General features: G+C 42.8%; 1 protein-coding gene across 1 annotated transcript in view; it reads right to left on the bottom strand.

Moving 5' to 3' along the window:
• Nucleotides 1–25760, bottom strand: part of adamts17 (ADAM metallopeptidase with thrombospondin type 1 motif, 17) — a 505079-nt gene that overhangs the window by 202621 nt on the left and 276698 nt on the right. Inside the window, exon 11 of the mRNA XM_059639195.1 lies at nt 8489–8590. Within this exon, the coding sequence (XP_059495178.1) occupies nt 8489–8590 (102 nt within the window). The remainder of the gene's footprint in view (nt 1–8488; nt 8591–25760) is intronic.

Below are 25760 nucleotides of genomic sequence, written 5' to 3'. Positions count from 1 at the left end.
CCGTACTAAATTAGTCCCACCTGCCTGTGCTTGACCTATTTCCCTCTAAACCTTTCCTATGCATGAACTTATTGAAATATCATTTAAATATTACAACTGTACCCGCATCCACCACTTTCTCTGGTAGTTTATTTCATAAACTACTTTGCATTAAAAAGTTGCTGCTCATGTCCATTCCATGACCTAGACTTGCAGCCACAGTATTTTTATGGTGATTCCCTTCCATTTCCGGTCAATGGTAACCCCAGGATGTTGACAATGGGGAATTAGGATATGGTGAACCATTCAATGGAAAGGCATGATTGTTAGATTTTCTCTTGTTAGAGATGGTCATTGTCTGGCACTTGTGTAGCACTGACGTGACTTGCACTGGTCAGCCAAAGCTGGATATTATCCAAATCTTGTCTCATTTGAACATGGACTGATTCAGTATCTGAGATGTCACGAATGGTGCTGAACATTGAGCAATCATCAGCAGACATCTCCCTTCTGACTTATGATGGAGGGAAGGTCATTAATGAAGCAGCTGAAGATGTTTGGACCTAGGAAACACTGAGGACATCCTGCAGAGATATCCTGGAGTTGAGAAGACTGACCTCCAACATCCTCTTCCTTTGTGTCAGGTATGACTCTAATCAGAAATTTTTCACCGACTCCCATTGATTTCAGTTTTACCTGGTCTCCTTAATGCCACACTTTGTCAAAAGCAGGTTTGATGTCAAAGGTGATTCAGCAGCAAAGGATTCAGCAGCAAGCAGAATCTACTCCATTGAATTGGGTTTGATCCCCTGGCATAACGATAATGGCAGTTAATCCCCTGGCTTAATGCTCATGCCAGTGCATGAGGTTGCAGATCATTTTGGGAGTAGATTCTGCTTGCTGCTGATGGCCAACTGTGTCTCATGGATGCTCAGTCTTGAGTGGCTGGATCTGTTCAAAGTCTATCCCATTTAGCATGGTAATAGTGCTACACAATATGATAGACAGTATCCTCAATACGAAGACAGGATTTTGGATCTGCAAACACTGTCTCGTGAACACTCTTACTGACACTACAATGAGTAGATGCATTCGTAGCAGGCAGATTGGTAGAAACTACTAGATTCTCCCAGGAAGGGAAATATCCCATCAACATCCACCCTGCCATGGTTCAAAAATCTTATCTCTAATTCTTCCAAACTATAAAGATGATAAGCTCAACCTGCTCAAACTTTCCTCATAAGAGAGCTTCTTTATTCCAGAATAGATGTAGTGAACTTTTTCTGAAATGTTTGCTGTGCTAGTATATTCTTTACTGACTAAAGGGACAAATCTCTCTGTGTTGTCATAGGTCTGGTATAATCAATGGCTTATACAGATGTAGCAGGAACTCTTTACTTTTGTACTCTACCACCCTTGCAATAAAGTCCAATAATTTATTTTCTTTCCTTTTTTTTAGCTGTATCTGCATGCTAATATTTCATGATTCGTGTACGAGGACACCCAAATTCTCATGTCCCATAGAATTCTGCATACACTCTTCATGTAAATAATATTCCACGTTTCCATCCAAAGTGGACAACATCATTTTTTCCCACATTATTCTCTACTTCCCAAATTTTTGTCCAGTTTACCAGACACAGACACTCTGCAGGAGCCAGTCTAAGGTTGAGCTGTAGAGAGTTCCAGATTTTTATCACTCTTTGTGTTGTTAGCCTCCTTTCTCTTTTACTCTTAAACAGCCTAGGCCTAACTTTGATCATGTGCCCCCTTGTTCTCGGTTCCCCTATGAGAGGGGAACTACTCAACTGAACTTCATGAACATAAAAACTGAAATAGACAATAAGCAGTCAAAGATAACGATTGGGAAAAAGAAAATTTCAAAAAGACACATAAGAAACTGGTTCATGTCTACTGAAAAGAAAATTGACAACTCAGACAGAGTACGACTGAGCAGACATATTCCAACAGGATTCAAAGGTGGTCTAAAAATAGCTGAGGTACCCTGAATGTGAAGTAGAAATGAAACTTCTATAAAGAGGATATGAACAACAAAAAAAACAAAGAAAATTACAGCACAGGAACAAAGCCTGCGCTGATCCAGGTCCTCTACCTAAACCAGTTGCCTATTTTCCAAGGATCTGTATCCTTCTGCTCGCTGCCCATTCATCTATAGATACATCTTAAATGAAGATATCATGTCCGCCTCTACCACCTCTGCTGGCAACACGTTCCAGGCACCCACCACTCTCTGTGAAAAGAACTTTCCACGCACATCTCCTTTAAACCTGACCCCTCTCACCTTGAAATCGTGACCCCTAGTAACTGAGTCCCCCACTCTGGGAAAAAGCTTCTTGCTATCCATCCTGTCTATACCTTTCATGATTTTGTACACCTCAATCAGGTCCCCCCTCCATGCGAGATCAAGAAATTATCGATCTCTGCCTTGAAGACATTTAACGTCCCGGCCTCCACTGCGCTCTGTGGCAAGGAATTCCACAGGCCCATCACTCTCTGGCTGAAGAAATGTCTCCTCATTTCTGTTTTAAATTTACCCCCTCTAATTCTAAGGCTGTGCCCACGGGTCCTAGTCTACCCGTCTAATGGAAACAACTTCCCAGCGTCCACCCTTTCTAAGCCATACATTATCTTGTAAGTTTCTATTAGGTCTCCCCTCAACCATCTAAACTCTAATGAATACAATCCCAGGATCCTCAGCCATTCAGCGTACGCTAAACATGCCATTCCAGGGATCATCCATGTGAATCTCCGCTGGACACGCTCCAGCGCCAGTATATCCTTCCTGAGGTGTGGGGCCCAAAATTGGACACAGTATTCTAAATGCTGTTAATGGACAGTGTTAGTGACTAACTATGTGGTGTGTAGTGGCAGGTTATGTGATAACAAGGCCTGGTGTGTGGGGGGTAGGGGGCGAGGACATGGGAAAGTTCAGGCACTAGAATTATTGAATTTCTGAAGAAGGGTCACCAGAAACATTAACTCCTTTTTTCTTCACAGATGCTGCCAGACCTGCTGAGCTTTTCCAGCAATTTCTGTTCTTCCTAAAATTATTGAACTCATTGAACTGAATTATTGAACTGAGTACAGAGGGCTGTGGGGTCCTCAAGCAGAAAATGTGCTGAGCTTTGCTGGAATACTGCAGCAAGCCTAAGACAGAGATGTTGGCCAGGGAACAGGGTAGTGTGCTAAAGTGGCAGGTAACTGGAAGCTCAGGGTCTTTTTTGCGAGCAGAACATAGATGTTCTACGAAGCGGTCACCCATTCAACACTTTGTTTCCCTAATGTAGAGGAGACCACATTGTGAGCAGTGAATGCAGTAGACAAGATTGTATGAAGTGCAAGCAAAGTGCTCCTTCACCTGGAAGGTATGTTTGGGCCCTTGGATACTTGGGAGGGAGGAAGTAAATGGACAGGTGTTATATCTTTAGTGGTTGCAAGGCAAGATGCCATGGGACTGTGGGGGGTGTTGTTGGGAATAATGAACCAGTGTGTCCCAGAGGGAACAGCCCACTCAGAAGGCAGACAAAGGGAGTGGTGGGGTGGGAAATGTGTGTCTGGTGGTGGCATCTCGCTGGAGCTGGCAGAAATGGTGGCTGATGATCTTCTGGATGTGGATGCTGGTGGGATGGTAGGTAAGGACAAGGGGAACCCTATCGCTGTTGCAGGAGGGAAGAGAGGGGGTGAGGGCAGAAGTGTGGGAGATGGGTCAGCCCTGGTTGAGGACCCTGTCGACAATGGTGTTGGAGAATCCTCGGTTGAGGAAGAAGGTGGACATTTCAGAGGCTCCCTTGTCGAAGTTGGCCTCATCGGAACATATAAAACGGAGACGAAGGAACTGATTCAATGGGATGGAGTCTTCACAAGAAGTCGGATGTAAGGATTAATCATTCAGGCAGATGTGGGAGTCGGTGGGTTTATAGTAGTTAGTGGTAGCCAGTTTGCCCCCAGAATTGGAAACAGAGATGTCAATGAAGGGAAGGGAAGAGTCAGAGATAGGCCAGCTGAAAGTGAGGGTGGTTGGAAATTGGAAACGAAATCGACTAACTTCCAATTCCGGATGAGACAGGAAAGCGGCACCAATGATATCATCCACACACCAATAAAAGAGTTGTGGGTGGGGGCCAGAATAGGTATGTTCTATGTACCCACATAACATAACTGGAGTCCACGAGGGTTCCCGTGGCTACCCTTCTGACCTGAAGAAAATGAGTGGAGCTAAAAGAGAAGTTGTTAAGGGTGAGAGCTAGTTCAACCAAGCGCAGGAGAGTGGTGGTGGGTGGGAATGATTCAGGCTTTTGCTCCACAAAGACATGGACAGCCCTGAGGCTTCATTTCCTCAATGTAGAGGAGGCCACACTGAACGGCCAATGCAGTAGACTAGATTGTGAGAAGTGTAGGTGAAGGGATTGCACATCCATGGTAAAGAGGAGGTGAATGGAACTGGCAACTGGAAATTCCAAAACAGGTGTAAAGCAGCAGAGGAGTCACAGATGTAAGTGCCACCAGCACCCACATCTAGGAGATCATCAGCTGCCATTTCAGCCACCTCTAGCGAGATGCTACCACCAGACACATATTCCTCCCCCGCCAGGGACCGTTCACTTTGGGACACCCTGGTCCACACTTCCCTCACTTTCAATGGCCCCTCACAGCCCCCTTGCACCTTTCCCTGCCACTAGCGAAGGACGTAAAAATCATCCATTTGTCTCCTCCCTCCTCAACATCCAAGGGCCCAAACATACCTTCCAGATGAAGCAGCACTTCACCTGCACTTCTCACAATCTAGTCTACTGCATTGGCCGCTCAGTGTGGTCTCCTCTATGTTGAGGAAATGAAGCCTAGGTTGGGTGACCGCTTCACAGAACATCTGCGTTCTGCTCGCAAAATGGACCCTGAGCTTCCAGTTGCCTGCCACTTTAAACACCACCCTGCTCCCTGGCAAACATCTCTGTCTCAGGCTTGCCGCAGTGTTCCAGCAAAGCTCAGTGCAAGCTGGAAGAACAGCACCTCACTTTCCGCTTGGGGACACTGCAACCCTCCAAACTAGAGTTCAATAATTTTAGGGCTTGAACTGTCCCATGTCCTAGCCCCCTACCTCACACACCAGGCCTTGTTTTCACATAGTCTGCCGTTACACATCACCTATTGTTAGTCACTAACAGACTCTATTAATACCTATTCACCCTTCCATCCAGATTGTTACCCAATCCTTTGACTGTTCAACTGTTTTTCTCTCTCTTTGGACTCCATCCCCACCTACTGTTTCCTCCTTTCCCCCCAATTCCCACCCTATCTTCTGCATACAAACCGACATTATCCTAGCTACCTTCGGCTCTGAGAAAGAGAAGTTGTTAAGGGTGAGAACTAGTTCAGCCAAGCGCATGAGGGTGGTGGTGAGTGGGGATGATTCAGGCTTTTGCTCCACAAAGAAGCGGACCTGAAAGGTGAACTCTGATTTCTCTTCACAGATGCTGCCAGACTTTGAGTTTTTCCAGCAATGTCTATATTTGTTTCTGATTTACAGCATCCAGGGTTCTTTCTTTTTTTATATTTAAAAAAGCACACTTGTTTTTAGAGGAGTTTTTATGGTGAATTTCCTGACCAAAACTTTCCAAGCTGTGGCCAAATCCAGGAATCCATGGGCACTGGAGTGGAGAAGATCAGTGTTGAAACCACTCCCCGCTTTTCACTGTTAAGTGCCTATAACTGTATGATTTAAGGTGCTGTAGCCATTGAGAAAGCTACTGAGAGAAGTTAAGTGTGTAAAGTGTAGGGTAAGGTATAGTAGCTTGGAAGAAAGCTCATGGGACCCAAAAAGTTATATCTGCGTTTAACCACTGTCTTTTGACCGCGCTCTCTCCTCAGCAAGAAAGATGAAAAATAAACTCAGGAGCAGAATTGCAAATGGCTGCTTGCTGCAAAAATATTATAAATTTTACTCTGCTTTCCTGAGATAGGGTACTCCACAGGTGAAAAGTGCTCCAACTGCTGGTCTGGCCATGATAATAAAACAGGAAAGAATTGGAATGTCGGGCTCCTGTGGTGCAATGGTAGTGTCCCTAAGTCTGGGTTCATGTTCAACCTGACCCAGAGGCGTGTCATAATGCTTGAACAGGTTGATTAAAAGTAAATTTAACTTGGAATTTGCCAGTTAAAATCCACAACTCAACAATATAGTAAACCTCTGATATATAAGTGCTCTTGTTTCATTCGGAGATTTTTGTTGCTCATGAACAGGAAATGTATAAACTTCACCAGTCCATCAACTGTTTTAAAAATGTTATTGCTCACTGTTGTTGTAATGATCTCTTTTAGTTTTCGGTCTCTTCCCTTATCTTCAACTCTTCCTATTACTGTTTTCTTCCTCTTGGCATCTTTCTAATGCAATTATGATCCTTTATCTCTTTCTAAAACTGTCTCTTTCCTTCTTCTTTGTGTCAGACTCACTGATTCAGTCATGTTTTATCAAAGGAAGCTATTAACAATATAGTTTTTCAGACTTTCCACAGGGTAACAGCTTGAGCCTTAATTAAACAAAATGTATCAATATTTCAGAATATTTAGCATAAGTTGGACCCATCACCATTTTACACTTGAGCATCATGGTATTTCACGAAATTCAACAGTCCCTTCACATTAAGGAATGTCTTTCTACAGATCTGGGCACTTCTCCAAGTTTGAAAGCCACTGCTTGCGGAGGAAGGGGCGCATTCATCACACATCACTTTCTGGATACACTCTATGGTCAAACAATCCAGCAGTCAAAGTAACTCATACGTCAGAGCAGTAAATAGCTAACTGAGATAACACAGTGTGGGGCTGGGGGAACACAGTGAGCCAGGCAGCATCAGAGGAGCGCGAAAGTTGACATTTCAGGACAGGGCCCTTCAACAGAAAGGTTCTTCATTTCTGAAGAAGGGTCCCGACACAAAACATCAACTTCCCTGCTCCCCAGATGCTGCCTGGCCTGCTGTGTTCCTCAATATCCACGCTGTGTTATGTCTGACTCCAGCATTTGCAGTTCTTACTATCTCTGATATAGCTACTGGTCCGCTTTGTGGCTGTTGTGGCAGAAATAACCACTTATTTTAAGAAGTTGAGAGATGGCTCATTTAGTGGCAATCCTACTCCTCTCTACGGCATTCCAGTCACTGGTTGATTACAAATTGTTGTTTATTCATTGAAGGCAATCTTCAATTATTGCTTTAGATTAGATTAGATTCCCTACAGTGTGGAAACAGGCCCTTCAGCCCAACAAGTCCACACCGCCCTTGAAGCATCCCACCCAGACTCATTCCCCTATAACCCACACACCCCTGAACACTATGGGAAATTTAGTTTGGCCAATCTACCTAGCCTGCACATCTTTGGATTGTGGGAAGAAACTGGAGCACCCGGAGGAAACCCACGCACACACGGCGAGAATGTGCAAACTCCACACAGACAGTCGCCCGAGGCTGGAATCGAACCCGGGTCCCTGGCGCTGTGAGGCTGCAGTGCTAATCACTGAGCCACCGTGCCGCCCGGAACTGTTTCTTCATGGAAGGCACTTTTTTATGATTTTGAGAGAGACAAGGAAATGTAGCAAGTTGGGAAAAAAGTGACAGCGGTAGAACAGTAACAGCCAGCAATGAGGGTAACTGGTTTTAATTAAAACTCAAGGTTGGAGGCTAAGGCTCAGGCTGAAGAGTATCAGGGGTGTGTCTTGATCAGTGCCGCGGGCTGTATCCTCTGACATCAGTATAAACATTGGGGCAAGCTTCCCTGCCCTTACCTAGCTCATGCTGCTTTAATTTTACAGGTGACAAACCTGTAGCTGTTTTGAGGCTGGAGTCATATTTGTCTCCAGAGGAATGGCTCACCTCTTGAAGCCGATGATCATATACAGGCCAGCAGTTGTGCACACTGGCAGCACCAGTTCATGCTTAAGGTAAAGCAAGGTAGGTACTGTTCAATGTTAGGCCCTGAAATACAGGTAAGGAAAGGATCTTGCAGGGGTCAGGACCCAGTGAAGGAGAGTGGGAGGAATATGGACAGAGCAAGGAGGGGAGACAAAACCTTCAATTGACACCGGGGATTGAGCATGAGCACCACTCTGCCTCCACTTAATTGCAAGCATTCTCCAGCATTAAATCTGCTGGGATACATTGGGGACCAGGCATTAATTCTCCACTTATAGGTATCAACTGGGGAATGGGCAGGACATCCACTCAACAGCTCCTCTAACACCTGTAAAATCATGGAAAGGAAGGTAGCTCCAAAAGCAATCATTTGCAACAGTAGCTAACTCGAAGAAAGCTGATGGAAAAAACATTTAAAAATAGCATGTTATAATTCAACATAAAAATGTTCTGCTGGATTTTGTGGAAATGACACAGCAGGATTTAATTAACCTTTAATGATTCTGTGACTGCATCATAGCAATACACAGAAACAATACAACTACTGAAGTGTGAACATATTCGATTTCCAGAGATCGTTAACTTACTTTATCAACACCACATTCTGTACCATCCAGAGGAGGATCCAATTTTGTTTTGCATGGTTTATACCCTTCTACCAGACACCATAGACCAGCACACATTAAATGCTAAAATAAAAAGAAAATTATGGTTAGATATTGGGGCCATGATATTTCAAATAACTAAATACATCTATCAATAGAACCAACATCATCAATAAACGATTAAACTTCCCATCCTCTTATGATAAACTGACACCTCTATACAAAACAGTGATTGGATTTTCATCATTTTTGGTTACAGGTAGTCCTGATGATGAGTCATAGATTCATATCTATCTGCCTGCTTTCACAACCTGTAATATTTCTGCCAAATAAAAAGTAGCATCTAACATTTTCTTCAGTTCCACTGCAGATTTAAACACATTAGCCATTCACTCTTCGCTGTTGAAAACAGGGCAGAATCACTGTCTCAGTTGCCTGGTAGTCACAGTATGAAGTTTGGTCAATCCTTTGTGTAGGAATTGAAGAAAACATTCCCAGAACTCCACAATAAATTGAAGAGGAAATCATCTTTAGGATCTTCAGTGGAGGGGCCACTATGTGATTTCAGAATAGCAATTCTGACATAATAGGAACCCCTCATGGGAGGAGTGCCATTTCCTGCACCAAGACTTTGCTAAAATCTGGGTGATTTTCCTATTACATCAATTTCCTCAACCACATCTCACCCGTTGTGTTAGTTAATATAACTTCAAAAGGGAAGGCAATTGCTGGGTAAGTTTTCAACTTGCTGCTCAGGAGTAAAACACCACCTAATTGCTTGACTGCCATTCCAGAAACCACTCCATTTTCCCATACTGGACAGCTGAGGTTCAGCACAAACCTAACTCTTGGTCAGGCTCGTGGGCACTTGGAAGATGTACGTATCTGTTCTTAACTGTCACAGTGTATTTCACACTCAGTAAGGTTGCTGTTTAGCATTTAATCTTCTGGTTGTTTAGCATTTGTCATCTAAGTGCCAGCCTGGCTCATGGAGAACCAAATGTCTTGTCTCTGAATCAAAGGCTGCAGGTTCTTATCTCATTCCAGAGCCTTGAGTATCTAATCAAGGTTGATACTCCAATACAGTGTTGAAAGAGGGCTGGTCTATCAAAGGTATCAAGTTTCAATTGAGAAAATAGAAAGAGGCCCCCTTCTGCCTTCTTGGGAAGGCAAAAGGATCCTATGGCACTACTCTGTAGAACAGTTGGGAATCTGCCTCATGTCCTGATCTACATTTATGGCTTTGTTAAGAGTGTAAACTTGCTCTGCATAAATTATTGGCTACATTTCCAATGTTGAAGCACAGATTCCTCTTCAAAAATATTTGATTGGCTGTACACCACCTGTAAGCATTCTGAGGACAGAAGAACACTGCAAAAATTATTAAATGTATTAAAACAGATAGAAAACCAAAGGGTTTAATTGAAACAATCGGGGAAATGATGGTCTAATGGTATTATCGCTAGACTATCAGTTCAGAAACTCAGCTAATATTCTGAGGACTCAAACTTGAGCGTGTCAGATGGTGGAATTTGAATTCAACAAAAAATACTTTGGAATTAAGAATCTACTAATAACCATGAAATCATTGTCGACTGTTGGAAAACCCCACCTGGTTCACAAATGTCCTTTGGGGAAAGATATCTGCCATCCTCACCTGGTCTGGCCTACTTGTGACTCCAGACTCACAGAAATCAGGTTGATCCTCAATTATACTCCAAAATGACCTAGCAAAACATTTAGTTGTATCAATCGCTACAAAGTCTCAAAGAAATGAAACCGGATGGATCACCTGGCATAAACCTGGTGCCGGAAAAGACAATAGCAGAAACAGCCCCATCGACCCTGCAAAGTCTCCGTATTAACATCAGAGGGGTTAGTGCCAAAATTGCCTGAGTTGTCTCACAGACCAGTCATGCAACTGCCTGACATAGTCATACTCATGGAATCATACCTTACAGCAATGCCCCAGACACCACCAATACCACCCCTGGACATGGCCTGTCCCACCAGCAGGCCAGACCCAGCAGAGGTGACAGCACAGTGGTATACAGTCAGGAGTGTGTTGCTCTTGGAGCCCTCAACACTGGTCCAGGACTCATGAAGTCTTGTGGCTTCAGGTTAAATATTGCCAAGGAAACATCCTGCTGATTCTGGCATACTGACCTCCTCCAGTTGATGAATTGGTATTCCTTCATGCTGTACAACACTTAGAAGAAGCACTGTGGATGGCAAGGGCACTAAATATACTCTGGGTGGGGGATTTCAATGTTCACCACCCAGAGAGGCTTGGCCGCAGTACTACTGATTGAGCTGGTTGGGTCCTAAAGGATATAGCTGCTACACTGGGTCTGCGGTAGGTGGTGAGGAAATAAACAAGAGGGAAAAGCATCCTTGACCACATCCTTACCAATCTGCCAGCTGCAGATGCATCTGTCCATGATCAACACACAGTCTTTCACATTGAGAATAACCTCCATTTTGTCATGTGGCACTAACAGCATTGTAAATCGGGCACACTTGAAACAGATCTGCAGCTCAAGATTGGGCATCCATGAGGCATCGTGGGACATCAACAGCAGCAGAGTTCTACTCCAGCACAATCTGTAACCTCATGGTCTGGCATATCCCCACTCAAACTTACCATCAAGCCAGGGGATGGAGAGTTCAGGAGGGCATGGCCGACGCAGTACCAGCTATACCTGAAGATGAGGTGTCAACCTGGTGAAGCCACCAAACAGGTCTAGTTGCATGCCAAACAACATAAGCAACAAGTGATAGACAGAGCTAAGCGATCCCACAACTAACAGATAAGTTGCAGTCCTGCCACATCCATACGTAAATGTTGGTGGACAAAGAAACAACTCACTGGAGGAGGAGGCTCCACAAATATCCCCATCCTCAATGATGGAAAAGCCCAGCCCACCAGTGCAAAAGTTAAAGCTGAAGCTTTTGCAGCATTCTTCATTCAGAAGTGCCAAGTGGATGATCCATCTCGGCCTCCCCCAGCATTAACCCCAGATACCAAACTTCATGCAATTTGATGCACTCCAAGTGATATCAAAGAACGGTTGGAGACACTGGATATTGAAAAGGGTACAGACCCTGACAACATTCCGGCAATAGTGCTGAAGACTTGTGCTCCAGAACTTGCCGCTCCCCTAGCTAAGCTGTTCCAGTATAGTTAATACTGGTATCTAACCGACAATGTGAAAAATCGCCCATATATGTCATGTGGATATATAGCAGGTCCATTACGGCTCCATCAGTCTACTCTTAATCATCAGTAAAGTGATGGATGGTGTCACTAACAGTACTATCAAGCAGAACCTGCTCAGCAATAGCCTGCTCAGTGATAATGGGAACTGCAGATGCTGGAGAATCCAAGATAATAAAATGTGAGGCTGGATAAACACAGCAGGCCCAGCAGCATCCCAGGAGCACCTGAGTGCTCCTGAGATGCTGCTGGGCCTGCTGTGTTCATCCAGCCTCACATTTTATTAGCCTGCTCAGTGATGCCCAGTTTGGGTTCCGCCAGGGCCACTCAGCTCCTGACCTCATTTACAGCCTTGGTTCAAACATGGACAAAATAGCTAAATTCTAGAGGTGAGGTGAGAGTGACAGCCCTTGATATCAAGGCTGCATTCGACCGAGTATGTAATCAAGGAGCCCAGGCAAAACTGAAATCAGTGGGTATCAGGGGGCAATCAGTCCAAAGATATGCAGGCTAGGTGGATTGGCCATACTAAATTGCCTGTAGTGTTCAGTGGTTTGTGGGTTATGGGGATGGGTCTGGGTGGGATGCTTCAAGGGGTGGTGTGGACTTGTTGGGCCGAAGGGCCTGTTTCCACACTGTAGGGAATCTAATCTAATCAATCTCTCCGGTGGTTGGAGTCATATCTAATGCATAGGAAGATGGTTGTGGTTGTTGGAGGTCAATCATCCCAGATCCAGGACATTTCTGCAGGAGGTCCTCAGGGTAAAGTCCTCGGCCCAACCATCTTCAGCTGCTTCATCAATGGCCTTCCTCCATGATAAGGTCAGAAGTGGGGATATTCATCAATGATTGCACAAGGTCCAGCACCATTCATGATTCCTCAGATACTGAAGCAGTCCATTTTCAAATGCAACAAGATCTGATCAATATCCAGTTCAAGACAGTAGCTCACCACCGTCTTCTCAAGAGCGAACTAGGAACAAGGCAACAACTGCTGGCCAGCCAGCAACACCCACATCCCACAAATGAATAAGAAAACAGAAAAAAAACAGGATTTTCTCTGTTCTGTATTACTTCTACTCCTTTCTCTCAAAGAAAGTGTGCTTGCACCCTACAACAAAATTCTGTTGCTGCTCATTAATTCCTTTTTAATACATTTTCACAGAAAGGGAGAGCAGCTTTCCAATGAAGGAAATTAAAACTTCAGGAGGCAATTTCTTCACCCAGTGAGTCGTAGTTTGTTTAATAATAGAGTAGCTAATGCAAAATCTGCTCACCACAGATTGATCTGTAACCAATACTGACTGGTTCTCAGTGCTGCTGTTGGCAATAGCTAGTCACATCAACTGTATGTGGACTGAAAATGACTCACCAATTTCCTCCCAGGTGCTTCTTGTTTTTGCTAAAAATATGTTTCAATTAATTCAGTCTCTGCATGTACTTTTAATCATTGCGCACATGTACTGCAAATGTGGAATTAGCAACTGACCATACAGTATCCCAGTGCCTTACCATTTTGTTAAAATGTCTTATTGTACCTGAAGAAATTCTTAGATTTCTTATTTCTAAGAAAATTCTGTTTTTACAATTATACCATATCCCTGTCCCAAAGGAGAGGAAAATCTGCAGGACATCACCAATCTACTCACTTCGATCAAATGCCACCTATAGAATCTCCCAACACTGGAGACGGTCATTCAACCCACCATATCATGTTGGCTCTTCAAAACAGCTTCCAATCCATCTAAAATCTTCCACATTTTACCCTGAGTCTTACAATTTTTTTTCTTTTCTTTCAAATATATTATGTGTGTGTATATATATATATTCACTTTTGCTGTCAAAGCTGAGTCAAACATATTACAATAAAACACGACAAACAAAAAGACACAATATTTATTTTCTATTGCTTCTTCCAAAACAATGCCAGATTTGAGAATTATTGATCGGATCCTGGGCAAGAAGTTAAAAAGCCACCTTGCCTACTGATCAGTTCCATGAGGTAGGCCAGGAGAATTTAGTTTCCTTTCAGCTATTTTTCCAGCCTCCACTAAGCTGCAACAAATATAATAGCCATTTTCCCCTCTGTCCCCTTGACCCAGGGGCAAGAGCACCCAGAAATCCATCCACAACACAGTCTCCAATCTGGGATATCAACCACCATAGAGCAGCTAGGTTCCACACAGAGAAAGAGAAAATCTGGCTTTGACCAGCATATAACAAGCACAAATAAGTGTACAAACTGCTTCTATCATCGCCATGTGCTACACAAGTGAATTCAAAGTAAATTCTCCATTAAAAACAGATGTTTAACCAACTAATATTTTGTTCAATTTCTCTATTATTCCAAGTTGCCAGTACAGATACTTTTTCTACTCTGCATGGTGCTTTTAATAGTCACATAAACTGTGACTCCTTTTAATATAAATGTTAATTCATTCTCGAATTACTGCACAGAAGGCATTATAGGGTTGTGCCAGTTTGACTGCAGTTAGATCATCCAATCATTTCCAGTTACACTGTTCATAAAACTCTGCTCTTCCTATGTCTGGATATATTCATCTCATTTGTGTTGGTAGGGCAGTTAGTTTACATCCTCAATCCTTGGACGGTGAACATAGAACATAGAACATAGAACTGTACAGGCCCTTCAGCCGACCTATTATTCTACTAAGATCAATCTAACCTGCTTATGCCCATTTTACTATCCTCAATGTGCCTATCCAAGAGTCACTTAAAAGTCTCTAAAGTATCTGACTCAGCCACCATTGCCGGCAGCGCATTCCACATACACACCACGCTCTGCATAAAGAATCTACCTCTGACATCTCCCCTCTCCGTTCCTCCAATCACCTTAAAATTATGCCCCCTTGTAATAGTCATTTCCACCCTGGGAAAAGGTCTCTGACTGTCCACTCTATCTAACCCTCTCATCATTTGTACACCTCTATCAAGTCACCTCTCATCCTTCTCCATTCCAATGTAAAAAGCCCTATCTCCCTCAACCTTTCCTCATAAGACCTGCCCTCCAGTCCAGGCAGCATCCTGGTAAATCTCTTCTGCATCCTCTCTAAAGCTTCCACATCTTTCCCATAATGAGGTGACCAAAACTGAACACAATATTCCAAGTGTGCTCTAACCAGCGGTTTATAGAGCTGCAACATAACCTCACAGCTCTTAAACTCAATTCCCTTGCCAATGAAAGCCAACACATCATACGCCTTCTTTGTAACCCTATCAACTTGGGTCACAACTTTGAGGGATCTATGGACATAGACCCCAAGATCCCTCTGTTCCTCCACACTGCCGAGAATCAATAGACAATAGACAATAGGTGCTGGAGTAGACCATTCGGCCCTTCGAGCCAGCATCACCATCCATTATGATCATGGCTGATCATCCACAATCAGTATCCTGTTCCTGCCTTATCCCCATAACCCTTGATTCCACTATCTTTAAGAGCTCTATCTATCTCTTTCTTGAAACTATCCAGAGACTTGGCCTCCACTGCCTTCTGGGGCAGAGCATTCCATATATCCACCACTCTCTGGGTGAGGAAGTTTTTCCTCAACTCTGTTCTAAATGGCCTACCCCTTATTTTTAAACTGTGTCCCCTGGTTCTGGACTCACCCATCAGCAGAAACATGCTTCCTGCCTACAGAATGTCCAATCTCTTAATAATCTTATACACCTCAATCAGATCCCCCCTCATCCTTCTAAACTCAAGTGTATACAAGCCCAGTTGCTCCAATCTTTCAACATATGATAGTCCCGCCATTCCAGGAATTGACCTCGTGAACCTATGCTGCACTCCCTCAATAGCAAGAATGTCCTTCCTCAAATTTGGAGATCAAAACTGCACACGATACTCCAGGTGCGGTCTCACCAGGGCTCTGTACAGCTGCAGAAGGACCTCTTTGCTCCTATACTCAATTCCTCTTGTTATGAAGGCCAGCATGCCATTAGCTTTCTTCACTGCCTGCTGTACCTGCATGCTTGCTTTCATTGACTGATGTACAAGAACACTTAGATCTCATTGTTCTTCCCCTTTACCTAACTTGACTCCATTGAGGTAGTAATCTGCCACCAAAGTGGATAACCTTACATTTATCCACATTAAACTGCATCTGCCATGCATCCGTCCACTCACCTAGCCTGTCCAAGTCACCCTGTATTCTCATAGCATCCTCCTCACATTTCACACTGCCACCCAACTTTGTGTCATCAGCAGATTTGCTAATATTACTTTTAATGCCTTTGTCTATATCATTAATACATATCGTAAACAGCCGCGGTCCCAGCACCGAACCTTGTGGTACCCCACTGGTCACTGCCAATTACCCAGTATTCTGCATTCAAATTCGACCTTCCAAAATGAATCACTTCACACATACAACAAAGAACTCGCCTTTATAACTCTGCCAAACTAAAAGTGCTAGAAGTCTTAATTAGAGTCATTGAATACGATGGCTTAGGGCAGCATAGTAGCTCTGTGCATTCACATACTAAGCACAGTCACTTTACCCCTCAAATCTGATTCAGGTTGTTTACACCCTGAGATCAAGTACATATGCATGATCCAACACATTGTGTACCCTGCAGAACCATTAAAACCTGAGTAACCCCATAGAACTAATGGGAACTGCAGATGCTGGAGAATCCAAGATAACAAAGTGTGGAGCTGGATGAACACAGCAGGCCAAGCAGCATCCCAGGAGATGTGTTCGTCCAGCTTCACACTTTGTTATCTTAACCCCATAGAACAACTGTTCTTTGCATTTGCTGGTCACAGAAATTTGAGGGTGCATACATGAGGATCAATGGTCGGCACAACATCGTGGGCTGAAGGGCCTGTTCTGTGCTGTATTGTTCTACATTCTATGCTCTAATATATGCAGAACCTAAGTGTTGTCTCACAGCACCGGGGACTCAGGTTCGATTCCTGCCTCACAAACTGTATGTGTGGATTTTGCACATTTTGCCCATGTCTGTATGGGTTTCCTCTGGGTGCTCAGTTTCCTCCCACAGTCCAAAGATGTGCAGGCTAGGTGGATTGGCCATGCTAAATTTCCCCATTGTGTCCAGGGATGTGTAGGCAAAGTGGATTAGATTATATTAGATTAAATTAGATTACCTACAGTGTGGAAACAGGGCCTTCGGCCCAACAAGTCCACATCGCCCTTGAAGCATCCCATCCAGACCCATCCCCCATAAACGCACACACCCCTGAATACAACGGACAATTTAGCATGGCCGATCCACCTCGTCTGCACATCTTTGGACTGTAGAAGGAAACCGGAGCACCCGGAGGAAACCCATGCAAACACGGGGAGAGGGTGCAAACACAACACACACAGTCGCACGAGGCTGGAATTAAACCTGGGTCCCTGGCGCTGTGAGGTTGCAGTGCTAACCACTGAACCACCGTGCCACCCACAGACATAGGAAATGCAGGGTAACATGGGTAGGGTAGGGGCATCTGGGTGGAATGCTCTTTGGAGGGTTGGTGTGGAGCCAAATGGCCCCCATCCACTCTGTAAGGGTTCTATAATTCTACAATTCTATGACATGACCCAGTGAAAACAAGACCTGTTTTATGCACCTTAAAAAATGTAAAAGAATGGATGAATTTCATATTCAAGAACAACCGCCACAGATCAGCACTTGCAATGTTATATACAGAAGGTTAAGATTTGAATCTTGGTTTCATTTTTGAACCTCCCCTCTATGCTGTGCGTATTGAAGCTTCCAAATAATTTTCTGCAACAGGAGGGAAGGCACAGTAATGTAGCAGAGGAAATCCACTATGTGTAAACATACCTCAGAAACTGAATACAGTCAGTTTATTCCTCAAATCAAGTATAGGCTTTTTACACCCTCAAATGAAGTACATATGCATGATCCAATACATTGTATATCCTGCAAATCCAGTAGCATCTGAGTAAATTCATAGAACAACTATTCTTTGTATCTGCTGGGAGAATCTGTGGAGAATCTACATTCCAGAGTAAACTTTATTTTTGGACAAAGGACATAGTAGCAATGGAAAGCAACGCTGAGGAAACAAAGTATAGTCTGAGTGCAGCTGTGATGCTTCTGGGTTCAAGTGAGGATCGGATCAGTTCTTCAGGAGGCTAAAACAGATGCTGAATCCAGCGTTGGAAAGCAAATTAAGCCCAGATGACTTAATGCCTGGGACTTTTTTGGTATTTCACATCTGTCTCCAGCTGAAGCTAAAGAAGAATGATGTCAAGGGTGGCAGATTCGGAGTGGAATTGGGGCAGAAGTTAAAAAGTTAAACTCTATTAGGACCCAGGCAAAAGAAAGGGGTATGGGGGGTGTGGGTGCTCACTCATTTTTTGGTGTGGTTAGGGAGAGGAAGAACAGGATGAGGGCCAGCACCCCTGTTCCTCCTAGTTTGGAATTACTTCAAAATGTACAAAGTGAACCCCTGCTGCCTCTCACCAGATTTTTCATACCCCGCAACATAAACGGTCATTTCAAACTAAAATGATAAAGCACACAAGGTGGTCATTCCATTCATGTTGTCCATGCTAACGCAATGATGCCATTATGGGAGCAGCAGAGTGACTCAGTGGTTAGCACTGCTGCCTAACAGCACCGGGGACCCAGATTTGACTCCACCCTCAGGCAACTGTCTGTGTGGAGTTTGCACTTTCTCCCCGTCTGTGTGGGATTTCACTGGGTGCTCCGGTTACCTCCCACAGTCCAAAGACATGCAGAGTAGGTAGACTGGCAATGCTAAATTGCTCATAGTGCCCAGGGATGTTTAGGTTGGGTGGGTTAGACATGGGAAATGCAGGCATAGGGAAATGGATCTGGGTGGGATGCTCTTCCGAAGGGCAGTGTAGACTTGTTTGGCCGAGCAGTCTGTGTCCATAATGTCGGACCAACGTTCACTACCATGCACCGATCCTCATATATCAAAGTAATCCAGTCTAAAAGCAGCAAGACCTAGAAAACATTCAGGCTTTGGCTGATATGTGAGCAAGTAACATTCATGCCACAGGCTAGCCAGGTATTGACATTACCAACAAAGATGGAATCTAAAATGCCCTTTGGTATTCAGTGGCATTGACATTCTGTACCCACACCATCAACAACCTGGGGTTACTATTGACCAGGACCTGAACAAGACTAGCCATGTCAATACCATAGCTATAAGACCAGAGATATGAATATGTTTCCCCAACTGGTAAGAGTTCTAGAACATAGGACCAGCATCAACATAAGGGGTTGATCATTTAGGGTTGTGATGAGAAGATATTTATTCACTGAGAGGCTTTTGATTTTTTTGGAATTCTCCATCCCAGAGTTGTGGATGATCCTTCATTGAATATATTTACAGCTAAGACAGATTCACATGGAATCAAGCTACATGGAGAATGGCTAGGAAAACAGAGTTTTGATAGATCAACCATGATTGCACTGAATAGTGAAGTAGGCTCAATTTGTTATACCATCTACGCTACCATCTACTCTTAATTTTCGTGGAAAATAAGTTTTTGGCACTAAATTCTGTCCCTATAACTAATGCTTACACTTCAAGAACAAATGAAACAAAACTGAACTCCCTCATTCCTGGCATCCCCCTAGTTAATTTCTACAACAGTATTTCTACAGTTTTATCATCTTTCCTAAAATGCGGTCTTCAGAACTGGCCACAATTTTCCACCTGTGATATTAAGAACAAAGTGCAGGAAAAATTTAGCATGTCTGGCAGCATCTATTGAGAAAGAAATAGAGATAATGTTTCAAGTTTGCTCTGGCTCTTGTTTGAAACAGTGATTTATAAAGCTCATATGGAAACATTAATGTTTCACCATTGCAGCAAACTTTAAAAATGGAGCAAGCCTCTTGGAGACTTGGGGGTTTCTACATGATAACATTTCACGTGTCATAGATTATGACTCCCGATAATTAATATTTTACAAAAAGCAAGAATGTATTTAGCATTTTATCACATTGTCAAGACATCACTAAACTCCTTTGAACTAATAAATTGTTTAATAGGCAAAGATATTAACCAAGTTTTATATAGCAAGACTCCACAAACAGAAAGTAAGATGAATGACTAGGAATTCTGTTTTGATTTGTTGGCGATGATTAAGGCACACACAAAAACATCCTTCCTCTCTTCAACCAATGACACAGGCCTTCTACATGAATCTAAAAAGCTAGGTCTTAATGTTACATTTCACCTAGGTGTTGATGCCTCTTAACAATGTAGCATCCCTTTGATAGTACAGAAGGTGCAGGGAGGTCAGTAGCTCAATGGCTGGATGGCTAGTTTGTTGTGCAACCACCGCCACTGGTCTTCTCTCTCTCTCTAATGACAGAAGAGTCCTACAGTCTAGAAGGTGGCTTTATCTTACAGTAACATGTCTACCTATGTTGTACATTGGAATTGGAGTGGGGCCTGAACCCATAAACGTCTGATGAGAGGAAAGAAGTCTATTAAATCATGTTAAATAAATATTGATAGCTTGCAGAAGTCTGGGGTGCAGAAGGATCTGGATGTCCTAGCATACAAACAGTATTAGTTTAGTATGCAAGTACAATAAACAATTTTGAAACTAGTAGAATATTATTGTTTACTGTGAGAGGAATCAAATACAAAACTATACAAAAGAAGGGTGCTTCTGCCTCAGTCATACTGGGCTTGGAAGATCACATTTATGGTACTGTGTTTAGTATTGACTTATTTAAGAAAAGATGTAAACACACTGGAAGCTGTTCAGAGATGGCTTACTAGACTGGTACCTGAAATGGAAGGTTTGTCTTTTGACAGAAGGTTGAACATGACTGAGTTTGTGTCTGTTGGGGTTTAGAAGAATAGGAGGCACCTTGATTGAAACATAAGATCCTAAGGGGTCTTGACGGGCTGGACACAGACAGAATGCTTCAGTTTGTCAGAGAATCTAGAACTAGGGAGCATTGATTAAATAAAGGCGTTACCAATTTAAGACAGAAATGAAAAGGTTTTCTTTTCTCAGAGATGATAATGTATCTTTATTGCCAACACTTTTTGCTGAAGACAGTTTCAGAGTTTTTGAATTTTTAAAGTCAGAAGTACATAGAGTCTTGATAAAAGGAGGTGAATGACTATCAGAGCTACACCAAAATGTGGAGTAGTCAGATCAGCCATGACCTTACTGAATGGCAGCACAAGTCCAAGGGATTGTGTGACCTACTTCTGTTCCTAATTCATATGTTTGTCAAATGACACTGAGAAATATCCTAATGAAAATTTTAATTGAATGGGACTGGTGGGGCTTTTGCTTCAGGAGAATATAAGAAATAGGATCAAGAGAAGGCTACTTGGCCCCATAAGTTGGCCCACCCATTCAATAAGATCATGGTTGATCTGCCCTAGGCTTTAACTGCATGTTTGTCCCAGCTCTTCACAGCTGTTAAGACCCCAATACATCAAAGTTCTCTACACTTAGTCTTTAAATAATTTTAGTGATTGACCCGCTACAACTTACTGGGGTAGAGAATTCCAGATGTTTACTGCCCTTTGGGAACAGAAATTCCTTTGCATTACAGTTTCAAATGAGTGTTCCCTTATTTTGTGACCATGTCCCCCAGTTCGAAACACCCCCTCCAACGAGTAGAAACATCATTCAAACTCTGTCAAGTCCCCTTAGTAAGTTGTCTGTTCAATATGTCATCCCTCATTCTTCTGAACTCGAGTGAATGGAAGCCCAATTTCCTTAGCTGTTCTTGATACCTTCATACACACAGAATCAGCCTGGTGAAGTAGTTGTGAACTGACTCTAATGTCCACATATTCTTTTTCTTTTCAAATACAGAGACCAAAACCATATACCATACTCCAAGGTGCACCCTCGCAAAAACCCTGTACAGCTGGAATAAGACTTCCCTTATTTTTTAAATGTTAAATGGCTAACAACAAAAGACAAAATTCCATTTGCCTTCTTAATTACTTGCTGCACCTGCATGTTAACTTTGTGTTTCATTCACAAGAACACCCAGATGCCTAAATGCTTTACTCTTTGGGAGTCTCTCTATTTGAATAATAGACTGGGTTTTGATACTTCAAACCTCAACTTCCTACATCAAACTCCATCTGCTAAGTTTTGTCTATTCAATCCAACCTATCTATTTCCCTTTGCAGATTCTTTATGTCCTCATCAAAACATGCCCTCACACATATTTCACTGTTGCCAGCAAATCTGGATACACTACCCTCTATTTCCTCCTCCAAGTCATGAATATAGAAAGTAAATTTTTGAAGGCCTTGTACAAATTCTTGGTATAGTCTGCTAGTTATGGCTTTCTAATCTGCAAAAGTCCCATTAATCCTGATTCCCTGAGTTCTCTGTGTTTACTGGTCCTTAATCCGCGCTAATATATACTCTAAATACAGTGAGCTCCTACACTGTGCAATATGGTGGTACTTTATTGAAAACTTTCTGGGAATCCAAATACACTACATCTAATGGCTTCCCTTTATCATCTGTTTATTTTATCCTTAAAGAGCTCTAGAAAAGTGATCAAAAATAATTATCATTTTATAAGACCATGTTGATTCTATTTAATTGTGTTAAGCTTTTCTAAATATCCTGCTATTTCTTCTTTAACATTGGACTCCAACATTTTCCTAACAGACATTAGGATAACTGGCCAATACTTTCATCTAAGAATCCCTACTGTGTGGAAACGGCCCTTCACCCAACAAGTCCACACTGACTCTCAGAGCATCTGACCCAGACCGATTCCCCTATAACCTAACAAATCTACACATCACTGAACACTATGGGCAATTTAGCATGGCAAATCCTCCTAGCTTGCACATCTTTGGACTGTGGGAGGAAACCCACGCAGACACAAGAAGGATGTGGAAACTCTACACAGACAGTTGTCCAATTGAACCAGGGGCCCTGATGTTATGAGGCAGCAGTGCTATCCACTGAGACACCATGCTGTTTCCTTTCCTTGTTCCTCTCTCTTTCCCTTCTGAACAGGAGTGTCACATTAACAATTTTCCAAGCCACTCGAATCACTCTCAGACATAGAGTCATACAGCATAGAATCAGTCCTTTTGGCCCATCATGTCTATGCTGACCAACAAATTACCTGCATTTGGTCCATTGCCCTCTATGCCATGGTCTTATCAGTGCACATCTAGGTGCTTCTTAAATGCTGCAAGAATATCTGCCTCCAGCACCCTCTCAGGTGGCAAACTCTGTATCTCTACCACTCTCTGAATGAAAATGTTATCCTCGGATCTCCTTTAAACTCAGTGCTCTTCACGGTAAAACTTTTTCCCATGGTCTTAGATACATCTGCCATGAGGAAAAGCTTCTCACAATCTATTCTGTTCATGCATCTTTTAACTTTGTATACCTCAATTGGATTCCTCCTTCAGCCATCTGTACTCCAAGGAACACTAAGCTATCGTGTCCAGTCTCTCCTCATAACTGAGCCTTTTCATCCGAGGCAACATCCTAGTGAATTTCCTCTGCACCCTCTCCAGTGCAATCATGTCCTTCTGAAAGTCTAGCAACCAGAACTGTACACAGTTTTCCATCCGTGGACAAACCGATGTTTTATAAAATCGTATCAAGACTTCCTTGCTCCTATTTTCTATGCCCAGCTGACGAAGGCAAGCATCCTGTATGCTTTCTTCACCACACTGTCTACCTGTGCTAACACTTTCATGGATCAATGCATTTGTATACCACGGTCCCTTTGATGCTCCATCCTCTCTTGGGACCAACCATTCATTGAATATATCCTTCCCTAATTAGACTTCCCAAAATGCATCACCTTGCACTCATCAGGATTAAATTCTGCTCAATTTACTAAATGATCAATATTAGATTTTAGCCTGAGACAATCCTCCCAAATATCAACAACACCACCAAATTTTATGCCATATTCTAACTTGCTAATTAAACCTTCTACATTTGTATCAAAGTCATAGCCTCTCGTCTGGCCATCTGGTGTCTGGTTCTAATTTCTGCCATACTCTTCTACGTATATTGTCTGTATATTTTCTACTCCTTCCTGTCACACTTTGATTATCATTTGGCTCTTCACTACTGTGCATCTCTGTTCTCATTTCTTTGTAATTTTTAAACTTCCTTTCAACTGAAACCCCTCTCCCTCATTAATTAGTTTAAAGCACAATAAGCACTACAGCACAACTTATGCAATTTGCCAGTGCCCCATGAATCAGAACCCATTCCTCCTTTACCAATCTTTGACCCAAACGTTTACCTCTCTAATCTTATTTTCCTAACTCCAGTTTGCATGTAGCTCAGCTAATAATTTAGAGATTGTTACCTTTGTGTTTCTGCTTTTAATTTGGCCCCAAGCTGCTCATAATCTATCAGCAAAACCTTTATATAGCCCTAAAAAGGTCATTAGTACTTACATGGACCATGGCCACGAATGCTGGTTTTTTGCCCCTCCCATTCCAAGGTCCTCCCCAGCCCAGAAGAGATGGCCTGAACTTTGACACTTGGTAAACAACAACAGCCTTTTGGGCTCTGTCTTTGTTGCAGGCAGCAACAACTATTTCCCAAACTATGCTATCCCTTATTTCTACTATATTTCTCTTCTTTCACCAACATGAATACTGCTCTGGGCTTAGGTGTTGTGGTCAGGTCGCTCATTCCCCCCTGCAGTCTGTGACCTCTTCAACAAAACGTCAACTCATACCTATAGGACAAAGACACTTGCAGAAGCTCCTCCAAAGCTAAATTTTGGGTCTCCATACTTGCCTCATTTGCAGTCATACCCTCAAATCCCTAAACTCAATGTAATTAAAGGTGTGGCTGTCATTATCCAGGTAACTACCCTCTGTCATATGTTATGGTGTCCGCAGAGTAGAGAGAAGGAAACAAGTGAAATTAGCTCTTTCTTAATGTGTGTGCATTCACCGTGAGTGCAGTGTAAGTATTGAGCATATGCTTCAATCGTTCTCTTTTAAGGAGTGCCAACTGAATTCAGTTTACAGGGATATCAAAAAGGACCCTCCAACAGGCACTAGAATTAACTTGAACACCAAAAAAATTTGCATTCCTTAGTAAAACAAAGTTAGTTTTAAAAAACTTACTGACATTGCATCTTATTTGCTTTCTTTAATATGAAATATAACCTTGCATTTATACAGCAACCTTCATGATCTGGAGATATACTTTTGAAGAGTAGAAAATGTGGCAGACACAAGGTCCCCCCATTGGGATAAATTACCAGATAATCAGTTTCAGTGATAATGGGAACTGCAGATAACGGGAACTGCTCTCTGATGAAGGGTCTAGGCCCGAAGCATCAGCTTTTGTGCTCCTGAGATGCTGCTTGGCCTGCTGTGTTCATCCAGCTCCACACTTTGTTATCAGTTTGAGTGATGCTGTTTGAGGGATAAACATTGACATTTGTTATATATGGCATCAGGAACTGGGCTGCTGTGTGTCAATGAGCTCTTTGGAAGGAATTTTGAGATACACAGTCATGAGAAAAGTCAGGAGTAACATTTGGGACGTAACACCTTGTCTGTTCAGCAGTGTATTGCAAGGAATTTTGCTATTGGATAATTTAGAAGAAACCTCCAGTTCTTGTGTTTCCCAAACTTTGGAATTTCCTCCTTAAACCCTCTCGCTTCTCCTTTACGAGTCTCCTTTGACCAAATTACTGGTCACCTGACCTAATACCGCTTTAAATAGCTCAATGTCAAATTTTAGCCGATAAAACTCCTGAGTGGCAGCTTAGAGCATTTCCTATTGTTGAAGTTATAAATGAAAATTTGTTTGAGTATATTTACGAACTAACTCAAAAGTGCACTGCGGTCAAAAATCACACGACACCAGCTAATACTCCAACAGTTCCTCAGGTGTAGGAAGGAACAGAGCTCAGAAATCTAGTGTTTTCAAATAAACCTGCTGGATTATAACCTGGTGTCATGTGATTTTGATCACGTTACACAAGTCTAAAATCTTCAGCTCCACGTCAATGCACTGCAGCAAAGTTGTGAGATTGTAGCTT

Source organism: Stegostoma tigrinum, chromosome 33 (assembly GCF_030684315.1).
Source record: "Stegostoma tigrinum isolate sSteTig4 chromosome 33, sSteTig4.hap1, whole genome shotgun sequence".
Lineage (NCBI taxonomy): Eukaryota > Metazoa > Chordata > Chondrichthyes > Orectolobiformes > Stegostomatidae > Stegostoma > Stegostoma tigrinum.
The sequence above is the reverse complement of the archived record's forward strand: the minus strand, read 5'-3'. Positions and strand labels throughout refer to the sequence as shown.